Here is a 24,433-nt window from a genome sequence, read left to right as displayed (position 1 = left end):
TTATTGTTTGAGAGAGAGAGAGAGAGAACGCACTGGGGAGGGGCAGAGGGAGAGAGGAGAATCTTAAGCAGACTCCCCGCTGAGTGCATAGCCCAACTTGGGGCTCGATCCCACAATCCTGAGATCATGACCTGAGCCGAAATCAAGAGTCAGACACTTAACCGACTGAGCCACCCGGGTGCCCCTCTATCTGCTTCTTCTTAAGCATGAGAGAGGTAGGATAGGAAGGAAGAACACTGGGCAAGGAGCCAGGCTCTGGACCCGGCTGCCTTTATTTGTCTGACCATTTAAACTTCTGGAGTCTCTGTCTTCTCATCTATACAATCCTGGAGTGAAATCTGCCAGGCTGACCCTCATCGGCTGTGTAAGAATTAATTACGATTAATGGATTTGTGAGTGCTATGGTGACAGCAACGTTCAATGACTGTAAACAGCAAGCACTGTTCTATTCCAGGCCACACTGAGGTAGGACCCTAGATCTCTGAGCAAGGCTCCACCCCCCAGGAAGGACTAATTCTACAGTCCATAGTATAAAGAGGTATAAAGAAGCAGAAAGGCCTCCAGGACGGCACAACGAGAGCAATGGTATCAAAGTCCAAAGAACTATCCTGCATGGTAAGTTGGAGGTACTAAGGTAGTAACGAACTGAGGGGAAAACTTGGGCAAATCGCTAAATCTTTACTGGTTGCTATTTATGCAGAAAGGGAAGCCAAGAGAATGCAGGATTTCAGAGCCAGAGACCTGGGTATGCAGCATGGGCTTTGTGATTTTACACAAATCACTTGTTTTTTTTTTTAACTTACTACATAAAAGTAGAGAGAATAATGTAATGAATCCCCATGTATCTACCTATCGCTTAGTCTCAACAATTATCACCTCATAGTCACCCAGCCTCCTTTCCTGGATTATTGGTACATTAGTTATCTATTACTGTAACAGATTAATCCAGAATCCTGTGGCTTAAAACAACATGCATTTATTTCCATGCTTTCTGTCAGCCAGGAATTTGAAAGCAGCTGGGTGGCTCTGGCTCAGGGCCTCCCACGAACGTGCAGACAGGAGGTAGGCAGGGGCTGCAGGCAACTGAACGCCTGACTGAGGCTAAGAGCTGGGGATGACAAACTACGGTCCACAGGCCAAATGTGGCCCACTGCCTGTATTTATAAATACAGTTCTCTTGGAACACAGCCTCTTCCTTTCATTCACATATTGCCTGTAGCAGCCTTTGCACAACAGCAGCAGAACTGAGTAGTTTTGATAGAGACTGTATGGCCTACACACCATAACTATTTACGACCTGATTCTTTGCAGAGAATGTCTGCCAACCCTCAGACCAGAGAATCTGTTTCCAAGATGGTTCACTCACTTGGCTGTTGGCAGTACGTCATGTTTCTAGTCATGTGGGCCTCTCCATTGGCTGCTTTAGTGTTGGTTCACAACCTTGGGGGTTCTCTGGGTGAAATCTGAAACTGGCCCCCATACATAAAGGGCAGGGAGAGACTGAAGAAAGAGGCCGGCCACTCCAGAATGGTAGGTGGCAGATTTAACAAGCAAGGAAAATGACATGGGAGGCTTGTCTTGGGTGGTCACAAGACGAGTAGATCTCCATACCTGCCCACCAGAATCTTACAGTTCATACAGAGACCTTAAGGGGGCTTGGTCATGTATGCAATCCAGAGGGTCTCAACACCTACTCTCTCAAGGCTCTGTCCCTGCAATGGCTCTTAGTGTGGGAATGGTGGTCAAAACGTACATTCCAAGGACAGGGGAGGAGCCTCTGACTGCCTAGGTCCAGCTCTCGGGTCAAACAGCAGTCAGACCTTCTTGACCCCCTCCAATGTTGAATGTCCTCGCAACATGGCAGCTAGTTTCCCAAGAGCAAATGATCCAAGAGGGAGATGACTGATCCAGAGATAAATCTGGATCTGATTTGGCTATGCTTCTTACATCTGGGAAAATAATTAAGATATATATATATATATATATATATATATATGGCTTTTGTCATCAAGAAGGTCTGATTGACCTAGCCTCTGAAGAGACATACCAACATTCTGTGGTCTATTGGGATGGGGCTTCAAAAGGGTGAAAATACTTGGAGGCAGGGATCATTGGGGACCTTGGAAGGTAAGACTCACAGTTAGTGACCCTTTCCTTAATCTATAAAATCAGGGTTTGGGACAGGATCAATAATTTTTCTTTTAACATTTGACAATTACATGATGTAGGGAATTTCTGATAATTTATATTTTTATGCTTTGGTCACAGAATGTACTCAATATTTGTTGAATTTTAATACCTGTATTTTAATTTTGACTCATATATGAATTCAGCATAATTTACTATTTATGTTCTGAGAGCTGTTATTATTATGGATTGATTATTTTCCCTTAATTAGGTAGTATTTCAGAAAGTTCCTAAATCCAAACATTTCTTGTTTTCTGTATTCTTAGAAGATAGAGGCAAATCTGTGTTGTTCTTAAGGATTTACTTTTAAGTCTAAATATTCTAGTCTACCACTCACTGTATTTTTAGCCCAATCTCTTAGGTTTACACTCATTGCATGATATAATATTCGATCATGTTCCTGAGGTTCTATAGCAGTAGAAATCAATGGAAAACAACACCATTTATTATATTAAATATTTTTCACTTTAGCAATTTACTAGTAATTAAAAACAAAAGTTAAAAAAAGTCTGTGGTTTCCTGACATAGCAAGTACTCAATAATGGTTTCCTAAATCCCAAATATAACATGCAAGAGATAATTTCAAAGTCAAAAGACTAGAATTTAGTAATAGAGAAAGGCACAAAGAGATGGGGCTTTGACCCTAGTGATGTTCATTTAATTACTGACTTACTCATTCAACAAATATAAATTCTGTGTCTGGAGTAATCCTGTCCCTAAGAAGCTTCTAGTCTGGGTGGTCACAGACAAATATCTTTGACCTTGGTGAGCCAACAATATCTTTAATATCCTAGAATATACGTTTAAAAAAAAAGTAAATAGCTGCATTCATAACAGCCCAGGCATTTTCCTGGAAAAGAACAGCCTGCTCCCACACATGCTGGCCCGCAAGGAAATATAACTATTACTCTAGTACAGAGTTTGAGATTGGAACTCTTAGAACTTTTAGTATCTTACCAGAATATATATTTTTCCTCTTAAAATATATAGCTTTGATGGGTGAAAGAGGTAAAAGTGATGACGAGCACACTTCTCGTGATGGAGCACTGAGTAACGTACAGAATTGCTAAATCACTATATTGCACACCTGGAGCTAATATAACACTGTATGTTAATTATGCCAGAAATAAAAAAACCCCATATTTATACATCTATATATATAGTTTTAGGCATTCTGAAATCTCTAAGATAATTTGTTATAAGGTGAACTTTTTTCTTTACAAATACAGACACATTTTGACGACAAATGTGACCCCGGTCCAAAGCACGGGATGTCACTCCTAGAGCATGGTGAACTTGAGGCCTTTCTGTATAGAATGGAACTGTGGCTTCCAGGCCCCTTCTGCCCACACTGCTTCTGGTTTACTCACATGCTGGCTAGGAAAATGCTAAATTTTATTCTGTTTCATGGCCTGTTCAGTAATTTCCACAAGTAAAAATAAATCTGGATCTGATTTGGCTATGTTTCTTACATCTGGGAAAATAATTAAGATTTACAAATTTAAAATTTTGCTTAGAAAACCAGGGGAATGAGATAAGTAACAATTTCTATGGACTGTTTACTAGGGAAGACAAAAATGATCAGAGGTTTAGTGAAGCATCTTATTTTAATGTCTGTATGACTCTGTGTACTCTATAGCATTTTTTCTCTAGTGAGAACAGAAAATGCAGGGGAAAAAAAATGTCTACACTCAGTGGTAAGGAGAGGATTGTTCCAGAGTCTGAATTTTGCAAAGTAGAAACTACTTTAAAATTCTATCTGGCTTGATTTCGGCTTATTTTACCATCTTCTGGGAGCCATGACTGTTACTGATATCAACCACAGTCAGTCTTTTTGAAAAAAAAAAAAAAAAAACAAACAAACAGAATTTGAGCTTTACCAAGGCTAGATATGGGGACCTTATAAAGTGCTCAGACCTGCAATTCCTCAGGGTGCATTCTCTTCCCTAGTGATCCCAGAAAGGCATATGACCTAACTGTTTCCATTTTTGCCAGAGAACCTATTTTAAGATTCCTCTTTTCTTGTCCAAGGACATCACTTGTCATTTACTTAATATATTAGCTTCTGAACTATGTTTGAGTCAACAAACTTAGTTTGATGAGGTGGAGATTTATTCAGAGTCTACTGGGCATCAGGCCCTGTGCCGGATGAGGGAATGCAGGAGTAAAGAACACCTGGCCAAGTGTAGTCGGGGAATGCACAGAAGTGGGCACCAGGCCCCTATGCCTCACAGTGGAGGGAGCGCTGCCCCCTGAAGGTGAGGTGTGTGAAGCTTAGGGCAGAAGGGAGGTGCTGGGGTGGTCAGTTACAAAGTAGCAGGGGTACTTGGGAATCCATGAGCAGTGCATCCTGCCAGACCTGAAAGGAAGAGGAAGAAGAACAGGAGAGGGGGCTGAAGGGCCACACAGTGCCAGTATTTGTTAAAGCTTTAATCACCTGTGGAGAAATATGCGTGGATTGGAGAGAAATCACAGGCAAATGGCTTACAGACCCTAGGCCAAGAACCATTCGGAGTCACTGCACACACACAGGCTTAGAGCAGTGCCTGGCTCACATGACCACCCACTGCATGCCAGCCTTACTCCCCTCTGCTATTATTGCTGCCCAGTTGCGTGTAGGCCACGAAAACAGGTGGCGCTGCTGCAAAGGTGGAATGGTGACTTGTCACCTAATCTGGTTTCACGGCACCATTTTCCCCAGAATTACTGCCTGGCTCACCCAGTGATACAGGGCACCCAAGCACAAGGTAGTCCTTGCCCGTCCCAACTCCCCCCACTGTGTCTTACTCATACTGTCTCACTCAGGCCTCACTCTGACCATATGGGGTAGGCACCACCTCCCAGGGTCTCGCTGTGTTGGGGAGATGACAACATAGGAGATGGGGAGAGGTCAGCTCAGAGGGGCCACCCCAAGTCTCAGAGCACTTTGGCTCACTAGACCAGGACCATCCCTCCCCAAGAACCGAGGCTCCGGCACTGTGTGCCACTAGTTTTCTTGGAAGCTGATTCTTTCTCTGGGCTCATATCCTTCTGAACCACATGTTGGCAAACCAGCTTGTGATTATATATCCAATAGCCAAATGCTTTAGCACCTTCGTTCCAGACTGATACTTTTAACTTTCCCTTAAAAATGTTTATTTATCTACCACAACTTGAGAGCACACATGTAGGGAAGAGAAGTTCAGAGGCTATTGGTAAATGCTGGAAATGGTTTAAATACACTTAACCCAGTGCGCCTGGGTAGCTCAGGTGGTTAAGCGTGTGCCTTTGGCTCAGGTCATGATCCCGGGGTCCTGGGATCGAGCCCCACATCGGGCTCCCTGCTCGGTGGGGAGTCTGCTTCTCCCTCTATCCTCCCCCCTGCTTGTGATCTCTCTCTCTCTAATAAATAAAATCTTTAAAAAATATAATAAATAAATACACTTAACCCTAGGAAACAGACATTACTTAAGGCCGCTGGCCCAGATGGCCCAGCCTGGCAAGGTCCCACACCTGGTTTGAGGCCCTTGAGGGCTATAATTAGCACTGTGGTGTCCTCTTAAAGTCCTTATCTTGCTCTTTCTGACTGATTTCTGAGGCTGTTATCTTTCTCGAAACCTGCGTTTGGACCCCGCACTCTGGCGTCTGTAGGTGCTCGGCTCTGGGAAAGCTGGCTGCCCAGAGGCCAGTTAAAGTGGTGACTCTACAGAGGATATGGTGTCCTTGTGCTCCAGGACACTGAGCGACTCCTTTCTATTTTTAGTTAAATCTCAAAATTATCCAGAACTGAATAAATCAATTTGAAAAGAAATAAAAGGGCATTGCTAGGATGATATTTACCGTCTAGAATTCTTTGCAAAGGTCTCACCAACTGAAGCCTGATTATTTGAAAATGTCTCCTGCAAAGCAAACAGTTTTATGTTCCCCAGTTTGCCTCTCACCTTCAAGTACATCTACCTTGCCTATATATTTAGAAATGCCATAGCTTCCTGACACAGAAGAAGGAACTGTTCCCAGTACCTCTCCTTTCCTCTGTTCCTCCCATCACAGCTGAGAGCAGTAACTAGGACCCACAGAGCACTTCTCCAGATGGGCTCCAGGGCTCCTGCATTAGAACCAGTGCTCGGTGAAAATGCAGATTTCTGGGCCTTTCCACAGACCATGCAATCCAGCCTCTCATTTATAAAACAAAATACTGAGTGGCAAAGAGACTACCTGCCTCATTTATGGCCCAGACCTTGCTTGTTCTTGGCACTCACCTGACCGTGCTTGGGATCTATCTTTGCTGGGGACTGAGGATTAGGGGTGGGGAGTTTGGAGCAATAGGAAGGGCTTTTTAAAAGTAGGTGCCTGGGCCCCACCTGAGATCTAGGGAATCCGACTCTTCAAGTGTGGGGCCCAGGCACATGTATCTTTCAAAAGTTCTATGTTCGAGATGCACAGCCCAATTTAAGAACTGTCCAATGACTTAAATTTTTCAGTCATGTTTTGTCCATAAAATGGGAACCTGAATTGAAAAGTAGCAATTCAAATGAAAATTAGACATAATATACTAATTATTAATAAGTAATCATTTCTATTGACTGATTTACTATCAATTTCTGGTCATTTAACAGTGAAAATGTCAGGGGATAGGCTAGGCATTCATGAGATTTATTCCTAAATATGTCTTTAAGAACTCCATTTATGACGTGGGCCCACCAACTCACCAGGGGACACAGCAGAAGCTCTGTTTGCCTTTGATACATGGGAACAGCCCAGTGAATTGAGGCTCCACTTACAAAGCAGATAGTTAAATGTCAGATTAAAGAAAAATAAGACAAATTCTATATCCTAGAAATGTCAATAGTTCAGTAAGTAAACTGACGACCTACCAGTTAATCTGAGTTTCTGAAAAGCACTTAGTGGGTGACCTTTCACATCGAGGACCTTCTGGGCTTCTTTGGCCCTGTGGACAGTGAGACTAAACAGGCAGCGTAGTAAGAATCTTTGCTGACTGACAGCAGCAAGAACTGGCGAGGCCCAAGCAGCAGTGCTGACCACACCACAAAGCCCTGGGCCAGCAGGGGGGACAGGAGAGGGGCAGCTGGCCCAGGCTCTTCCGCCCAGGTTTTACCCTGGACCTTTCATTCTCAGATTATAGCTTTAACTAACAAGTAGTGGAGAGGGGGCTACCTTTATGTGGTCTGCAGTTCAAGACCCTAGGAAACCTTGACCACAGCACTCATCACCACCTCCTGCCCACTTGATGGATCAGACGCATTTGAGCCACACGCGCACAGATTTGAAATCACCTTTAGTGCAAGCTACTATGACAAGCTAGCATGTCCTATTTGAAGGCGTTTGACAAATATAATGAGTCAAAGCCTGCAGGGTATTTCTGTCCCTCCAGACCCTTAATAGCAAGGTCAGCACCAAAATCATGTTTTCTTAGAAGGTGATATTAATCTGAGAATCATATCTATGTCTTCAAAAGAAAAAAGCCCAGAGAGACTTAAATGTTTTAGATTTTTTCTTTTAAAATTTTATTTATTTATTTTAATTTATTTTAATTTAAGTAGGCTCCATGCCCAGTGTGGAGCCCAAAGTGGGGCTTGAACTCAAGACCCTGAGATCAAGACCTGAGCTGAGATCAAGAGTCAGATGCTTAACCAACTGAGCCACCCAGGTGACCCTGGATTTTTTTCTTCTTTTAAAATATGAGACAGGGAGGGGCACCTGGCTGGCTCAGTCGGTAGAGCATGCAACTCTTGATCTCAGGGTGGTGAGTTCAAGCCCCCGTTGGGCATAGGGCTTACTTATAAAAAGTAAATAAATAAAAAATTTAAAAAAACCCATGAGACAGAATTTTGGTTAGTGCTTCATCTTTCAATGACGATGCGTATAAACAAATTCTGCCTTTGAATTAGGGCTTTGCTTTGCTGTTAGGTAGGGCATATCTGAAGACAGGGGAAGTCAGGAGCTGAGATGACCTGAGAGATCATTTAGCCATGTCCACAGCAAACCCTCATACCTATGAGCCCCCGCCAAAGCAAGTATAACAACCCTGCAGTAGGATTTCTAGGTAAATGAATTTAGTAATACGAGACATGTTAATATCCAACATCATTACAGACCCTTTGCTTTTTAGACAAATACATGGCAATGTGGAATCCTGAGCGAGAGGAAAGCCTTACTAGCATGGAGCAGGATCTCACCTTGACATAGAGTTCAGGTGTGTACACACGGCCAGGGGGTTGCCTACCCCAATCTATGGAACATCACTAGAAATGCAATCAATGCGGAAACCCGATTTACCAAAACTCTTCCCAAGAAATGCTGTACAATTAAAACATGTTTTGCTTACATACCCCCTAAAAGTTTGGGTACTATGTGCCCTCCCACACAATTTTATATTGACATAGAAAATCTACACCATAAATTCAGTAACTGTAAAAATGTATTTGCTAGCTTACTGTAAATATTGCATATTTGCATACTACAAATACTAAAAACAATTAGGTCACTCTTTTAAAGATGTCCAAGAAATTCTGTGAAATGCCATAGGGATGTGACATGCATCATTACCTATTTAAAAAGCAGGTGAATATCCTCTTAATTAATAGTAACAATTTCATGTTTTTCCTTTTTCTCCTCTTTGAAATCCTATTTCCTTACCATTTCTCCCGAAGAATTTTATCCCAATAAAATATATATTTTTTTGCTTTAAAGTACCAATTACTATCATACTTTACTTCACTAATATGCTCATAAATGGAAATTTAAAAGTTTAAAAAATTTCCCGTGGTGCTAAGTCTCACCATAAGTGTTTAAAATTTTCTTCTGGACTAATTGGTCGTTATAGTTATGACTGCTGCATAAATGATAAAAATTACATAAATATAATATACTTATAGATAAAGAATTATTGGACATAAGTTCCAGATACATTTTGGAAATGCATCTTTTAAAGAGATGGATTTGGTTTTGGCAGTCAGGAGATTAGGGTGCCTTAATGGAACACAGTTTAGCCCTGACACCTCCATGTTGTAAGGCTCTCTCTCAGCTGTGAGGCTTTCACCGTGGGGTCAAAGCACAGGGTAGGGTGCCTACCTTCTGCTAAGCAAGGGAGGACAACTGTAGGCAGACAGGCTGTGTGGCCCAGGACAGCCAGGAGGGACTACAGGGCACCCGGGCCTCCTACAACAACATTTTAGGAAAGAGGATGCATATAAATTGGGGATCTGAACATTGAGGCCCTTATAATTGTCTGTGCCCAAAGGCTCCTCACAAGTTTAAGGAACTTGGCTATAGGGAGGGGCTGTGCTCTGCGCCTCACCTCTATGGTTTCAGCCTCTCCGTTAAATGGGGACTAAACAAGTACTCTGAAATACCGAGTGGGGCGCCAAATTCAGGTTGGTCTGCCCTCTGCCTTGGTCTCACCCTGACCTCACCTGAGGACAAATCCCACTTTGCCTCACATCGCCTCTAGATTACCACCACATTCGATGCATGCCCTCAAACTTCGTGTGTAAAATACATATTATATGAAAATAAATTTTATTCCAAAAATTTCACCTGATGCTTATATTTATTTTCTAAAGGAAAAAAAAAAACAAAACAAAAGCATATGAATGTTTGTAAAAAGAACAAGGAAGGAGGAGGAAGAGTGTGTGAAGGATGCACTCAGGTATGTCTGAAAATGGCATTAGGGAATTTAAGGAATTATTCAAACCACCAACATGAGGGAGGACTTTATTCCTCATTTACTTACATGAGTGTTTTAAATGCAGAAAGCAAACAGATAACAAACGGCAAATCACCCCCCTCCCAAAGAATTCCTGTTGCCCTTAAACAAGTAGTACATGGTCAGAAAATTCAAGCTGTATATTTAAAGAGTTATGTTAATTTTTTTTTAAAAGATTTTATTTATTTGAGAGAGAGAGAGCATAGCAGGGGTAGGGGAAGAGGGAGAAGGAGAAGCAGACTCCCCACTGAGCAGGGAGCCCAAAGCAGGGCTCGATCCCAGGACCCTGGGATCATGACCTGAGCCGAAGGCAGACGCTTAACCAACTGAGCCACCCAGGTGCCCTGAGATATCTTAATTTTTCCTCAAAGGCAGCTAGTGTACTGGGTTTCCCAGAAGCCCTTCTAGGAAAAATGCATGTGTTTGCATTTGCCCATTTCTCATTCCTTCCTTCCCTTCTTCAAAATTTAACTCAAACTTGTTCTGTATCTTGTTTACTCCACTTGCTAAAACAGCAAATACACACTCATGCGTGCATGTGCACGCACATGCACACTACACACACCCCAGCACAAAGAGACCTTTTTAAAAAAGCGGGTTCACCGAATGTTCTCATGTGGAACCATTATCATACTATAATTGTTTTAAACTGTCATGATCCCGGGGTCATAAAAAATTTTATTTTTATTTATAAAAATAAACTACTTAGTTTAGTTGTGTCTGGGTTCTTGCTAATAGAAATGCTTCGACAATGGTATTTTGGTCCACTTTGCAGTTATAACTGTTACCCTAGCAAGAGTCATTTGGTTGGAGGGTCATCTAAATTTTGATTCAATTGCATTCTAGAAAGGCTGAGCCAATTTACACTTCTGTCAAGTACAGAGAAGTGTCCATTTCCCCACACCGGGCGAGAACAGGTCATCAACCAGCATTTGCCAACAGTGAGTAAAATGTGTTTCACTGTTGCTTGAACTTAAGTTTCTTTAATTGTGAGTGAGGTTGAGCACCTCTTCCTATGTTATGCTTTGATTACTGGGTTGTCTTTTAATGGATTTATCAAAATGCTGCTTGAATTAAAGATATTAACCATTTCTCAAAAGTTGCTAGTATTTCCCCAGTTTGTCCAGTTTAACTTTTGAGGTTTTTGTCATCTAGAAGCTTTAAACTGCCATACTTTTTATATCTCTTACCTGTCTGAATATTGCAGGAGGGTGGTGGCAAGAGGTATGTAAGGTATGAGGTAAAATAAAGTGTAATAATTTTCCCAACCAATTGTTTGTCATCAGACAATCCTTCTTTTTCTCCACTACCACAGAATGTTAATTTTACCATAAACTAAAGTCCCGGTTTTATTTGGGTCCATTTACAGGCTCTCTGCTCTATTCCACTGATCTATTTCTTCCCTAATTCAAAATGGATTTATTTTTTTTTCTTTAAAGATTTTATTTATTTATTTGACAGAAAGAGAGACAGTGAGAGAGGGAACACAAGCAGGGGGAGTGGGAGAGGGAGAAGCAAGCTTCCCGCCGAGCAGGGAGCCCGATGTGGGCCTCGTTCCCAGGACCCTGGGATCATGACCTGAGCCGAAGGCAGACACTTAACAACTGAGCCACGCAGGCGCCCCTCAAAATGGATTTAATTACTCTAACTACTGTATTATTCAGAATACATTTTAATATCTGGCAGAGCTAAAGTTCTCATTTCTCTTCTTTTTCAGAAATCTCCTTGCTATTCTCAAATGCTTATTTCTATATATTTGAATTGGCATCACATTTTCACAAGACTGGATCTTTCAGTCCCAGCAGAGTTTTAAAAATACTCTTCATATAGATTATCCATATTGTTTTTATAAATTACTAAAGGTTTTCTATTTTGGCTTCTTTGGTAAATGGGAACTTTTCTTCAATAATATTTTCAAATGGCTATTATGTCTTATGAAAGGAATAAATAATTTTAGATAAGCCTTGTAACCTACCTCCTTACCAGGTTTTCCTATTGTGTCCAATAACATATCTTGTGATTTTTAGATTTAATAACCTTCTAATCTTCAATGAGTGACACATTTGCCTCCTGCAGGTTACCTGACCTTCTCACTTCTTCCTCCTGTAGAAGTGCATTGGTCAGCAGCCCCGGCAGCACGGAAAGTACCAGTGGTGGTAATGGGTTTCCTGATACTGCTGTGAGTGCTTCTGGTGGCTACTGTGGAGCATGATACTTGTGCTTTGATTTAAGATACAAACACACTGGCTAGGTGAACTTGCCCCGCACCTCGGAAACTGAAATGCAGTCATCTAGCTTTCTCCCCCGCTGCGCCCTGCTGGTGGACCCACACTTCTCCTTCTTCTCTGTACTCTTATCACAAGTCTTATCCTGGGGACACCCTGCCTAATCAGGGGCACATTCTGCTCCAGTGTGGGGCCTCCCATCTCGTGCACTATCCTGGAGCCCTTGCTTCTATCAGAGGGTCAGCTTGTCGGGGGGTGGGGGGGTCCTCCTTGCAATTATTTTCCTCCCAGCTCCCCAAACATCAAAGGAAATATTCCTGTACAAGGTGGTTTTGAAGCCTAATGGACTGTGAGGGTCAGAACCCGGTCCTGGACCCACAGCTTGTCCCCTCAGATGATAACTGCCTTACTAATTTTCTCATTGGTTTAATTCTTATCTATCTCTCACGAGACAGAACTAGCTCTGGGCATGGAGGAGTCTTTGTCTTCCTGCTCACACTCTGCTACAAGTAGAAAGTCAAAATGAAGACCTCCAGCATTGCCTCTAGTATAGTGTGGAAATCCCTGGAAAGAAGTTTCTACTTTCATGACATTTTTGCTGCTTTTGCCCACACTTTCTCATTCTCCCTCATTCTCTGCAAGATATTATGTAAGATTCTATTTGCTCACTTCTCCTTGCTTAATGTTTCTGTAGAAGGCAGGCTTAGAAACCGTTGGGGCTGCTCCAGGATGATTCTTGGAAATCCAGGTCTTGTTCTTCTGCTGACTGTTAACTCTACTCTTTAACATTGCTCAAATATTTTTGTTTTGCTTAGTTTAGTTTTTTCAGTCTATTCATTGCTCATATTATTAGGATTTTGGTTTTGTTATGCCATCCTAAAATGACTCTTCTATATTTATTTACGCTAGAAACTTCAAGGCTGAAGAAAATACTCAGAGTGAGTTCTCTAAATTACGGCCCCTGGAAATTGCTAAAGACATAACACCGATTTTCAGGACAGTTGCTCTTACCTGCTGCTTGAGTGCCTCCAAAGACTCAAACTCCAATCTGGCCAGTTTCATCTGGATATGCTGTGGTTTATCAGGTATGGCAAATGCAAGTATAAACTTTAAAGCCAGGAGTGCATGCTAAAAACAAGAAAGAGTACATGTTGATGTGCCACATTAGGCCACATGTGCAATGAAACAAAACGGAACCTAAGCAATCTGTGATTCTTTTTGTTAGTCTTGGGTAATTTCTAATGACTAGCCTGTCATGTATCAGAGAACAACCAGGCCCAAGAGTTCTATTTAACCCACCCCACTGTGGCCCACTCAATTAACTATTGTCTTATTTGCTTTATTCTTCTAAAATTAGTTTATTTCCTTAAATTGATACCATACATTATTTTCAGTGTTTTATAGAAAAATGAAATTTATTCTGAAAAATCTTTCACAAAATGTTTTTTTTTCCTGTGTCTATTTTCCCAGTGTATATATTAGCACACAACCCTGGCAGACTCACTCTTTTTTCTTTTTCTTTTTTTTTATACACACAGAGAGAGAGTGCACAAGTTGGGGGAAGGGACAGAGCAAGAGGGAGAAGCTGACTCTCTGCCGAGCAGGGAGATTGGACGTAGGGCTCGATTCCAGGACCCTGGGATCATGCCCCAAGCTGAAGGCAGACGCTTAACCAACTGAGCCACCCAGGTGCCCTAGACTCACTCTATTCTTTGCCCAGTAACATCTTCCCTGTGCTATGCTTCAGGCTGAGTTATGTGAAACATACAGCGCCTTAAACACCAGGTGCCTTGAATCCTCTGCACCCCTACAAGTATCTGGTACAGTTTCTTTCATGAAATGATAATCAATAAATATTGATGAATTGATTGGTTGTAATGTACTACCTTATACTGCTAATTCCATATACTGTAGGGCAGGGACACAGAAACGTAGAGTGTATCCATTATAACAAGGGAAGCTTAGAACCCTTCTACACCAAACTTATACAAAGTTTATCTATACCATAATGATATGAGGTTTATAATTATGCTTTTTTCTCTGCAGAACAGAATAAGCCAACAGGATTGTTTCCATTGGTAAGCCTGTTCTTCAGATGCATGGCCTCAACCTACTGATGCTTCTGCAATTCTAGCATCATCTTGTGATCCAGGATTAACACCCACGGAAGTCTGAACAATGAAAAGAATATAGTTGCCTCTTTGATAACAGCATGAATTACTAAACATTAAAAGCTGTGAAATGATTTTTAAAGGTAAGAAATGATTAAAAGGCATTTTGAAAATCAGCAAAGGAAATGGAACAGCCTCTAAGAAATGTTGCACTGAATTACTGACAGAAAAAGAGGACAGCTTAAAAAAATTAAACAAGCCCCTTACTGTGATATTTTCAAAAGGAGGATGAAGGATGAATACCATGTGCCTATCTCCTAGGAGAGGCATGAAATAATGAAGGAAATCAGCATCATGCCAGAACAAGCAGTAATTTAATCCAGAGACCTGGAAATGGGCAGAGCCCCAGGGCAGGCCAAGCCTCCCTGGTATTTTTTTTTTTTTTTTCAAGCCTCCCTGGTATTAACCAGAGATGTGGAGTGGGCCAGGGCCAGGCAGTCTTCCCCGAAGTGTGACTGCTGGGACCAAAGAGGACACCTGCAAGGTACTGATTAAGTATCTACAGTGTGAAAACTAGTAGATAACACAGCACGGATCAGGTGACATCATCTGTTGTAAGTCTGAAGTAATTGAATTAAATTAACAGGAACCTGGATAAAATCTACAAAGAACAAATAAATAATTCAAAAAAGGTATACTGTGTCATCATTTCATTCCATTGGAGTACTGACACATAATTTTATATAAGACTTAACCTCTTCAGTAGAAATACTAGACAAGAAATAAACAAATAAGCAGATGAAAAGAAATCTTCCAAGTTTTCCAGAAGTGGGGTGTCCTCAAACTGCCAGAACCCCACCATGAGCCAGTCACTGGCCTCTTTCCATCTCTCCTAACAAATCTGTACCCATTTTCTCTTCTTTGGAGTCTTGGAGGGAACCAGTGAGAAAAAAGACCCTGCCAAGGTCTTCCCTTGGAAACAAGGTGCCTGTAAGATGTGTCAAATCTCCTTTGGGAACCAGGACTGGTTACCGGGCAACCGAGCAACTCTGCCACAGACCTCAGTGCTCATAGATGCCATACAAAATGTCCATAACCCTCATGAATTAAAAATGTTGGCATTTATTAGACAATATGTTAACACAGTAAGTCATTTTAACATGGTTAAAACACATAGCAGTGAGTTTTTATGAGTAGCTCTATAGTTTGCTTTCCTAAAATTATTTTATACTAAATGCTTTTAAAGGCCCACATGTAGAGAGATCAATTTCTTTTGAACTATATAGGTTTCTAACAGACCTGCTTATTCTCAGCTTTTAACTTCCCACTGAACACCTCCAGGGTTATGCTCCTTGAGGAGTTCCACGCTAAGCACACAGCTGAATACTCCTTAGCTGGAGGAAAAAGCCAGAGGGAAGTAGTGCTGTGTCCATCCCTTCACGTTTATTAGTGACTAGTGTGCTAGACATGGGTCATGTGTTGGAGGATTCTACAGTGAAAGAGATGATATCCCCGGCACATGGTCTAGAGGAGGAGATGAGTAATTATGGGCTATCCCCAAATGCCATGCGTGAGTGGTCCTGCCCAGTATACATGGGACAAGGAGCCTACAGATTGGCAGTTACCCCAGTTTTTAGCAGTTTGGAGAGGGCTTCCTGAGCAGAGACATACGGGATGAGGAGTTGGCTAGGAAAGGGGAGGAGTGTTCCCAGAGAGAACAAACACACAAAGGGATGGTGGGGTTGAGGAGAGAGGGGCCATGGAGGCACCCAGGAACTGGATGACACAGGAGCTGAGTGAGGTGTGAAGAGGCACTGAAGGTGCCAACACGGGAACGACGGGCTCAGATGTCTCCATTCATGGCACGGAGAGTGGACAAGAGTGGAGCCTGCAGAAGTGCAGGCAGGTCATTGAGGTGAGCTGGTGTGTGCGAGAGCAATGGGATGGAGCCTCCAGGAATGAATGGAGGGTTCACCAGCAGAGGACCAGACAGGCCTCCACAGCTCCTCCATGATGACATGCGTGCGGGATGAGGAGCAGGCTGGAGGGAGAGGGTCTGCGTGGTCTATGGACTTTAGGGGTCTGTGGGATATCTGAGTAGAGATGCTCAGCCGGCAGTGGGGGAGAGGGGTCTCATGTTCACGACAGGGCTGGAGGCAAACATCTGGGAGTTGCTGGGGTATGTGCATACGTGGCACATAATGTCATGGGAATGGGTGAGATCTGCAGGGATGCAGTGAGGGAGAAAAGATGAGACGAGACAAGAAGTCAGCAAAGGATGGAATTGGAGGAATGTACTAGGTGTAATGAGCAGAGGGAGAGGTCTGAAAAGTAGCTACAGAAGCAGCATGTGGGGTAGGCAGAAATCGGGGAGGTTCTGGGTTTACAGAAGCAAAGGGGAGAGAAAGAAGCCAGTCAAGGTGGGCACTAGAAGGTCAAATACATGGACGCTGGGGAGCAACCTTTGGCTTTAACCACTAGGAGGCCTCTGGTGACTCTAGTGGGAGTGGAGGTCACGGAAGCAAGACCAAGGTGGGCTGAGAAGGGCCGGGGAAGCAAGGCTGGAGGAAGGAAGGCCACCAACAGGGTTCAGAAAGTCTGGAGGAAGGGAGAGTAAGAGATGAGGAGGTAGCTGGAGGAAGAGCTGCGCTAGCCAGGTTTTCGGTTTTAAAGGTGTAAGTCTTGAATGCTAAAGCTTTGGGAGAAGGAACTGAGAGAATGGTAAAAGGTGAAGGCCCTGGAAGGAAAAGTCTAAGGCACAGACCAGGCCACCGTGCAAAGCAGGGGCTTAGCCATATAGGAGGTCTGATATTATCACACTAAGGAGGGAGGGCTGACCCAGGGAAACAAAGGCATTGGGGGCACTAATTTTAAAGAAGAGAAGAATTTTAAAAGAAATTTATTGTTCAGAATTGGCAATTCATACTTAAAATGAGGAAGGACAGGTGATAATCCCATAGTGTTCTCATTTTTCTTTTACAGACCTAATCTTAAATCATCACTAAAGTGTACCCTTTCCTCAAAACAGATCCTCATCTTTGACAGAAAAAAAAAAAGTGCCTTAAAGAGCAAAACAAAAAATGTCAACTTTATTAACTAGATTAGAAGAAAATATATCAACATCTTGGCAATGGTTGGCAATACGGGCAATCTTTTTATCTTTAGTCTCTAACAAACATGCATTACTTTTTTTTCCTTTCCCACATTTTATTTTTTTTTAAGTTTTCACTTTAATTCCAGTGTAGTATTAGTTTCAAGAGTACAATATAGTGATTCATCACTTCCATACATCACCCAGTGCTCATCACAAGTGCCTCCTTAATCCCCATCACTTGTTTCACCCATCCCCCCACCCACCTCCCCTCTGGTAACTATCAGTTTGTTCTCTATAGTTAAAGAGTCTGTTTCTTGGTTTGTCTTTCCCTTTTTTCCCCCTTTGTTCATTTGTTTTGTTTCTTAAATTCCACATATGAGTGAGATCATATGTTATTTGTCTTTCTCTGACTTATTTTGCTTAGCATAATACTCTTTAGCTTCATCCATGTTGTTGCAAATGGCAAGACTTCATTCTCTTTTATGGCTGAATAATGTTCCATTGTATATATACCACATCTTCTTATCCATTCATCAATCGATGGACACTTGGGCTGCTTCCATATCTTGGCTATTGTAAATAATGGTGCTATAAACATAGGGGTGCATGTTGTGCGTTACTTTTATAAGGGAAAAAAAACCCACTTGAGCGAAAAAGAATGCATGGGTTCCTCACAGCCGAGGAAGGTCACTGAGAAGACATGACCACTAGTGGACCCGTGAGCTGGACCTACGTGACTGGAGGCTGCTCATTTTCTCCCCTGTCCTTGGAATGTGGGGAGGGGCTTGCCTTTCCTGCTCCCAGAAGCTGCTACAAGGACATCGCTTTGAGATGGTGAGGTGGTGTTGAGAACACCTGCACAATATAGTTGACTAAACCCAGTGAAGGCCTCTGTTTATAAAAGTTTATAAAAACTTTTAAGATGTGGCGGGCAGGTGCAGGGATCCACTCTTCTTGCTGCCGCCCAAGACGAGCCTCATAGGTAAGTTACCTTTGATATTAAAACTGCCACCTACCCACCTGGAGGGGCCAGCCTCTTTCTTCCATCTCTCCCTGCCCTCCGCACTCAGGGGCCAGCTCGGATTTCACCCAGGAAGCTCCCGGGAGGGTTGTGAACCAACACTCATTTAAAGGAATTACATACACCGAAGCTCCTAACCCCACCTCGCTGTAACTGCCCATACACCCAGAAGACAGACCCAAACCAGACAACTTGCAGCCCAGGGAGTCTGGCTTCTAATCTGGGGTCCAAGAATACAAGAAGCTGGTGAAGGCTGTCACTTTGCCTTCATTCCTTCTGCAAATATGCAGGAGAGCACCTACAAAGAGAGCCAGACTGCCTAGATGGTGGCCTTCTTCCCACTTCTTCCTTCCCTCCTCAAATCTTCTGGTACACTGATCCATCCCCTCACCCAACCCAACTTTGCAGCACTCCGGAAGTTCCACCAATTACAGGCTTATTTGGTTTAACATACTCTTGGGAGGGTGAAGGAGCACTGCATTCACAGGTAACTGTTAATTAATTTAATTAGCTGGGGCTAGCAAACTCTGTCCTCCACCCACCCCCAATACTCTCGAGTGTTCAGAAGTTGGGGGAGATGCCACAGCAGCTTCAGCAGTGGGGTACTGGCTTTGAGGAAGAGGAGTAAAGAGAAGGAGAAAGGAACCAACACTGTCTCAATGCTCAGGAAAGGATAAATTAGACATCCAGGCTCCACCGCCTTCTCTTTAATGGTTTCTTGTACCCAGGATCCAGAGTTCAAGTTGATGAATTAAGTAAGCTTTGTGGGCTAGCCTGGAAACCTAAATAACAGTTATAGCACTGTGTTTCAAAAAAATCAATTTTTAAAATGTTGTTTAATTGGCCAGAGCAACTTCTTTCAAGACATGTCTCCAAAGGCAAGGGAAACAAAAGCAAAAATGAACTTTTGGGACTTCATCAAGATAAAAACCTTCTGCACAGCAAAGGAAACAGTCAACAAAACTAAGAGGCAACTCACGGAATGGGAGAAGATTATTTGCAAATGACACTACAAAGAGCTGGTATCCAAGATCTATAAAGAACTTCTCAAACTCAATACCCAAAAAACAAATAATCAAGTCAAAAAATGGGCAGAAGACATAAACAGACACTTCTCCAAAGAAGACATACAAATGGCTAACAGACACATGAAAAAATGTTCATCATTAGCCATCAGGGAAATTCAAATCAAAACCACATTGAGATATCACCTTACACCAGTTAGAATGGCAAAAATTGACAAGGCAAGAAACAACAAATGTTGGAGAGGTTGTGGAGAAAGGGGAACCCTCTATACTGTTGGTGGGAATGCAAGTTGGTACAGCCACTTTGGAAAACAGTGTGGAGGTGCCTCAAAAATTTAAAAATAGAGCTACCCTGTGACCCAGCAATTGCACTACTGGGTCCTTACCCCAAAGATAGAGATGTAGTGAAAAGAAGGGCCACATGAAACTCAATGCTCATAGCAGCAATGTTCACAACAGCCAAACTGTGGAAAGAGCTGAGATGCCCTTCAACAGACAAATGGATAAAGAAGATGTGATCCATATATACAATGGAATATTACTCAGCCATCAGAAAGGATGAATACCCAATTTTTGCATCAACATGGATGGGACTGGAGGAGATTATGCTAAGTGAAATAAGTCAAGCAGAGAAAGACAATTATCATTTGGTTTCACTTATTTGTGGAACATAAGGAATAGCATGGAGGACATTAGGAGAAGGAAGGGAAAAATGAAGTGGGGGGGAAATCAGAGGGGGAGATGAACCATGAGAGATTATGGACTCTGAGAAACAAACTGAGGGTTCCAGAGAGGAGGGGAGTGGGGGGATGGGTTAGCCCAGTGATGGGTATTAAGGAGGGCATGTACTACATGGAGCACTGGGTGTTATACGCAAACAATGAATCATGAAACACAACATCAAAAACTAATGATGTACTGTATGGTGACTAATATAACATAATAAAAATAAATAAATAAAATGTTGTTTATATATTCCCTACAGCAAATCTGTTTCAATGCTAGGAACTGCTTTATGCTAACTGAACTGAGAAAAAAAATTGCAAAAGGCATTTTAGCTATTTCTACTTGTTTTCATAAATAAAAGCAAACCTAAGACAAAATGTGAATCTATTCAGATTTGAAGAGAAACATATTCAAAAATGAATACTTGGGTTGGCTTTTCATAGTCTGTCTTTGAAAACAGAAGACATTTTATGGGCCATGATTGTGATTCCTCCTTCACTGACAATCTTCTTTTAAAGTAAAACTCACAAAATTTTATCCTAAACAAAGCAAAGAAGAAAAGGAACAGTGGGGGGTGGGGTGGGGAGATGGACAGAATTTTAAAAGTAATAAATACAAAGAAGTTGGCTCCCTATAACAGTATGCTTCAAGTAATGATTACAGGGTGTCTTGGTTATAGGAAAGAAGAAAAGGACAAAACCAGAGAAAATCAGCATCCGGAGCTAAGTGTCTTCCAGAACCACAGTACCGCCTACCCTGCCACCAGTGCCACTCACCTCTGGTCACCACAGGGGGGTCCAACTCTTGGGGTTCTGGTGGCAGGTGCACAGAGCGTGAGCAGAACCTTTTTATTTTACCAAAGCTAGAAACTATGACACAATCGACAGCAGCAGCTGTGTTTGTGGCAGCATGTCCCCAACCCTGTCTCTTATGAAATACAAAATGCAAATTAGAGATGAGTTCTTAGAATTCTGAAAAGCTAATTTGATCTCTCCAGTGGAATGTTGGCCATGCTACCTCTTTCCATTCAGAGCCCAGCCACCACTGAATAAAAGAAACTCCAAAAAAGCATCTTCTGCTGATTACCAAATTACATGCCAAATGCCAATTAATAAGAAATGATTAATGGATCCAAGATTGAAAAAAAATTATGGAATTAGGCTCTTAGGAAATAAAACCTGAGGAAAACAGAAATACAGCATACAAAAATCTAAGGGTTCTAGCAAAAACAGTTCTAAGAGGGAAGTTCATAGCAATATAGGCCTGCCCCAAGAAACAAGAGAAATTCAAATTAACCATTAAATTTTAAAACCTAAAGGAACTAGAAAAAAAAAAAAGAATAAAGCCCAAAGTTGGTAGAAGAAAGGAAATAATAAAGATCGGAGTGGAAATAAATGAAATAGAGACTAAAAATAGAAAAGATCAATGAAACTAAGAGCAGATTCCTTGAAGAGATAAACAATATTAACACATCTTTAGCTAGACTCATCAAGAAAAGAGAGAGGGCTCAAATAAATAAAATCAGAAATGGAATAGAAGTTACTGATAACACAGAAATACAAAGGACCGTAACAGACTACTAGGAACAATGACAGGCCAACAAATTGGACAGCCTAGAAGAAATGGATAAATTCCTAGAAACATAAAATCTTCCAGACTGAATCATGAAGAAACAGAAAATCAGAATAGACTATTAATAGGAAGTTGAATCAGTAATCAAATAGCTCCCAACAAATGAAAGTCCAGGATCAAATGGCTTTACTAGTGAATTCTACCAAACATTCAAATAAGATTTAATACCTATCCCTCTCAAACTCTTCCAAAACATTGAAGAATATGGAAAGCTTTCCTCATTCTATAAGGCCAGCATTACTTTGCTCCCAAAACCAGACAAGGATATCACACACAAAAAAGAAAATACAGGCTGGGTGATAAAAATAGATGTAAACTCCCCCACCAACAAAATACTAGCAAACTAAATTGAAGACACATTAAAAAGATCATACACCATGATCAAGTGGGATTTATTCCAGGGATGAAAGGATGATTCAACAACTGCAAATCAATCAGCACTACATTAACAAAATGAGTGATAAAATCATATGATCATCTCAATAAATGCAGTAAAAGCATTTGACAAAATTCAACATCCGTTTACGATAAAAACACTCAACAAAGTAGATATAAAGAATATGTACCTCAACATAATAAAGACCATATATAGGGGCGCCTGGGTGGTTGAGTCAGTTAAGCATCTGCCTTTGGCTCAGGTCATGATCCCAGGATCCTGGGATCCAGCCCTGCATCAGACTCCATGCTCAGCAGGCAGCCTGCTTCTCCCTTTCCTTCTGCCTGCCTGCCTGCCTAATTGTGATCTCTCTCTCTCTGTGTCAAATAAATAAATAAATAAAATCTTAAAAAAAAAAAATAAAGACCATATATGACAAGCCCACAGCTGACATCATACTCAATGGTGAAAAGCTGAAAACTTTTCCTCTAAGATCAGGAACAAAGACAAGAATGAACACTATTCCCAATTTTATTCAACACAGTCCTAGGAAGCAATCCTAGGTGGGACAGTGTGGTTTCAGGACCTTCAGGGTCACAGGAAGACCTGGGGTGCCTGAATGTGGCAGAGCTCCCAGGTTTCGGAACGGGGAAGCCAGCTGCAAACAGCGAGGCCAGGAGTGGGCTTGCAGGTCTGGGTTGCCATAAACCATGAACCTCAGCACAGTCAGGCGACTGCTCTTCAAGCAGGGGCCTAGGGAGCAGCAGAACCGCAGCAAGACCCCCTCCTTCCACCCCAGGGAAGAGCAGTGGGGGAGCACGCCAAAGAAGTCTAGGGGTTTGGAAACTCAAAACGGGGTCCTGTGCCTGAGATAGATATGCTTCGTCACAGGCTAGGTGAGCATGGGGTGCACACAGAGACCAGGGAGATAGGAGTGATTTGACTGCTTTTCCCTGAGGGCACACTGAGGAGTGGGGTCTGAGCTCTTGGCTCAGGTGCCAGAGATTAGAAGGCCAGTGTTTTCATTCTCATCCTCTAAAGCCGCATGGAAAGCCTTCAGGAAACAAAAGCCACATAGAGCAGACCAGAACAGATTACTCAGCCTGGCCCCTGGCAAGGGTGGGGCAGTTCCGCCTGGGGCAAATACATTTGAGAATCAGTGCAACAGGCCCCTCCCCAAGAAGATCATCAAGAACATCCAGCCAAGACGAAGTTTACCGATCTTAGAGAACTGTAAAACTCCAGCACTAGGGGAAAGAGTATATAGAATTAATGGTTTTTTCCCCCCACGATTCGTTAGTCTTTCAATTTTTATTTTTTTCTCTTTCATTTTTAACCAATTTCTTATTTTATCAATTCTTTTTTTAAATCTTTAATTTTCATTTTTACATTTACATTCTATTCTTTCATTGTATTTATTTTTGTATATATATATATAAATTTTTCTTTCTTTACAATTTTGAGATGTAATTTCTTCTAACAAACCAACCAAAATACATTCAGGATATAATGTATTGCTCTGTTCTTTTCACCTGTCTGTTTATATATATATATATATTTTTTTTTGTCTTTTAATTTTCATTTTTACAGTTACATTCTATCCTTTCATTGTATTTAATTTTATTTTTATACATAAGTTTTTCTTTTTTAAAATTTTGGGATCTAGTTTTCTAACAAACATACCAAAATACACACAGGATCCAGTGTATTGCTCTATTCTGTTCACCTATCTGATTACATTCTCTTTTTATTTTCAGTTTTATGTATTTATTTATTTATTTTTGGTTTTAGGTCTCTTGATTTGTTTAGTGTATATTTCTCTGGGTTGTTCTCGTTGTTGTCATTTTAGTATTTTGTTCTCTCATTCATCTATTCTTCTCTGGAAAGAATGAAGAGATGGAAAAACTCACCCCCAAAAAGAGAACAAGAGGCAGTACTGACTGCCAGGGACCTAATCAGTATGGACATAAGTAAGATGTCAGAACTAGAGTTCAGAATAACAAAGATAAAGATACTAGCTGGGCTTGAAAAAAGCATAGAAGACACTAGTGAATCCCTTTCTGGAGAAAAAAAGAACTAAAATCTAATGATGTCAAAATCAAAGAGGCTATTAATGAGATGCAATTAAAAATGGAGGCTCTAACTACTAGGATAAATGAGGCAGAAGAAAGAATCAGTGATACAGAAGACAAAATGATAGAGAATAAACAAGCTAGGAAAAGAGAGATAAACAACAACTGGATCACGAAGGGAAGCATTCGAGAGATAGGTGATACCATAAAGGGAAATAATATTAGAATAACTGGAATCCCAGAAGAAGTGGAAAGAGAG

At 41.6% G+C, this 24,433-nt stretch overlaps 1 protein-coding gene across 3 annotated transcripts in view; it reads right to left on the bottom strand.

The window, feature by feature from the left end:
- ANO10 (anoctamin 10) overlaps nt 1-24,433 on the bottom strand; it is a 222,535-nt gene that overhangs the window by 39,055 nt on the left and 159,047 nt on the right. For 2 of the 3 annotated variants that reach the window (XM_034991216.1, XM_034991196.1), the window contains one exon: nt 13,129-13,245. The exons of the other annotated variant lie outside the window; for it this stretch is intronic. In XM_034991216.1, the coding sequence (XP_034847107.1) occupies nt 13,129-13,245 (117 nt within the window). The remainder of the gene's footprint in view (nt 1-13,128; nt 13,246-24,433) is intronic. 3 annotated transcript variants of the gene reach the window in all.

Source organism: Mirounga leonina, unplaced genomic scaffold, assembly GCF_011800145.1.
Source record: "Mirounga leonina isolate KUSES-001 unplaced genomic scaffold, KU_Mleo_1.0 Mir_115, whole genome shotgun sequence".
Classification (NCBI taxonomy): domain Eukaryota; kingdom Metazoa; phylum Chordata; class Mammalia; order Carnivora; family Phocidae; genus Mirounga; species Mirounga leonina.
This window is presented reverse-complemented; position numbering and strand designations above follow the sequence as displayed.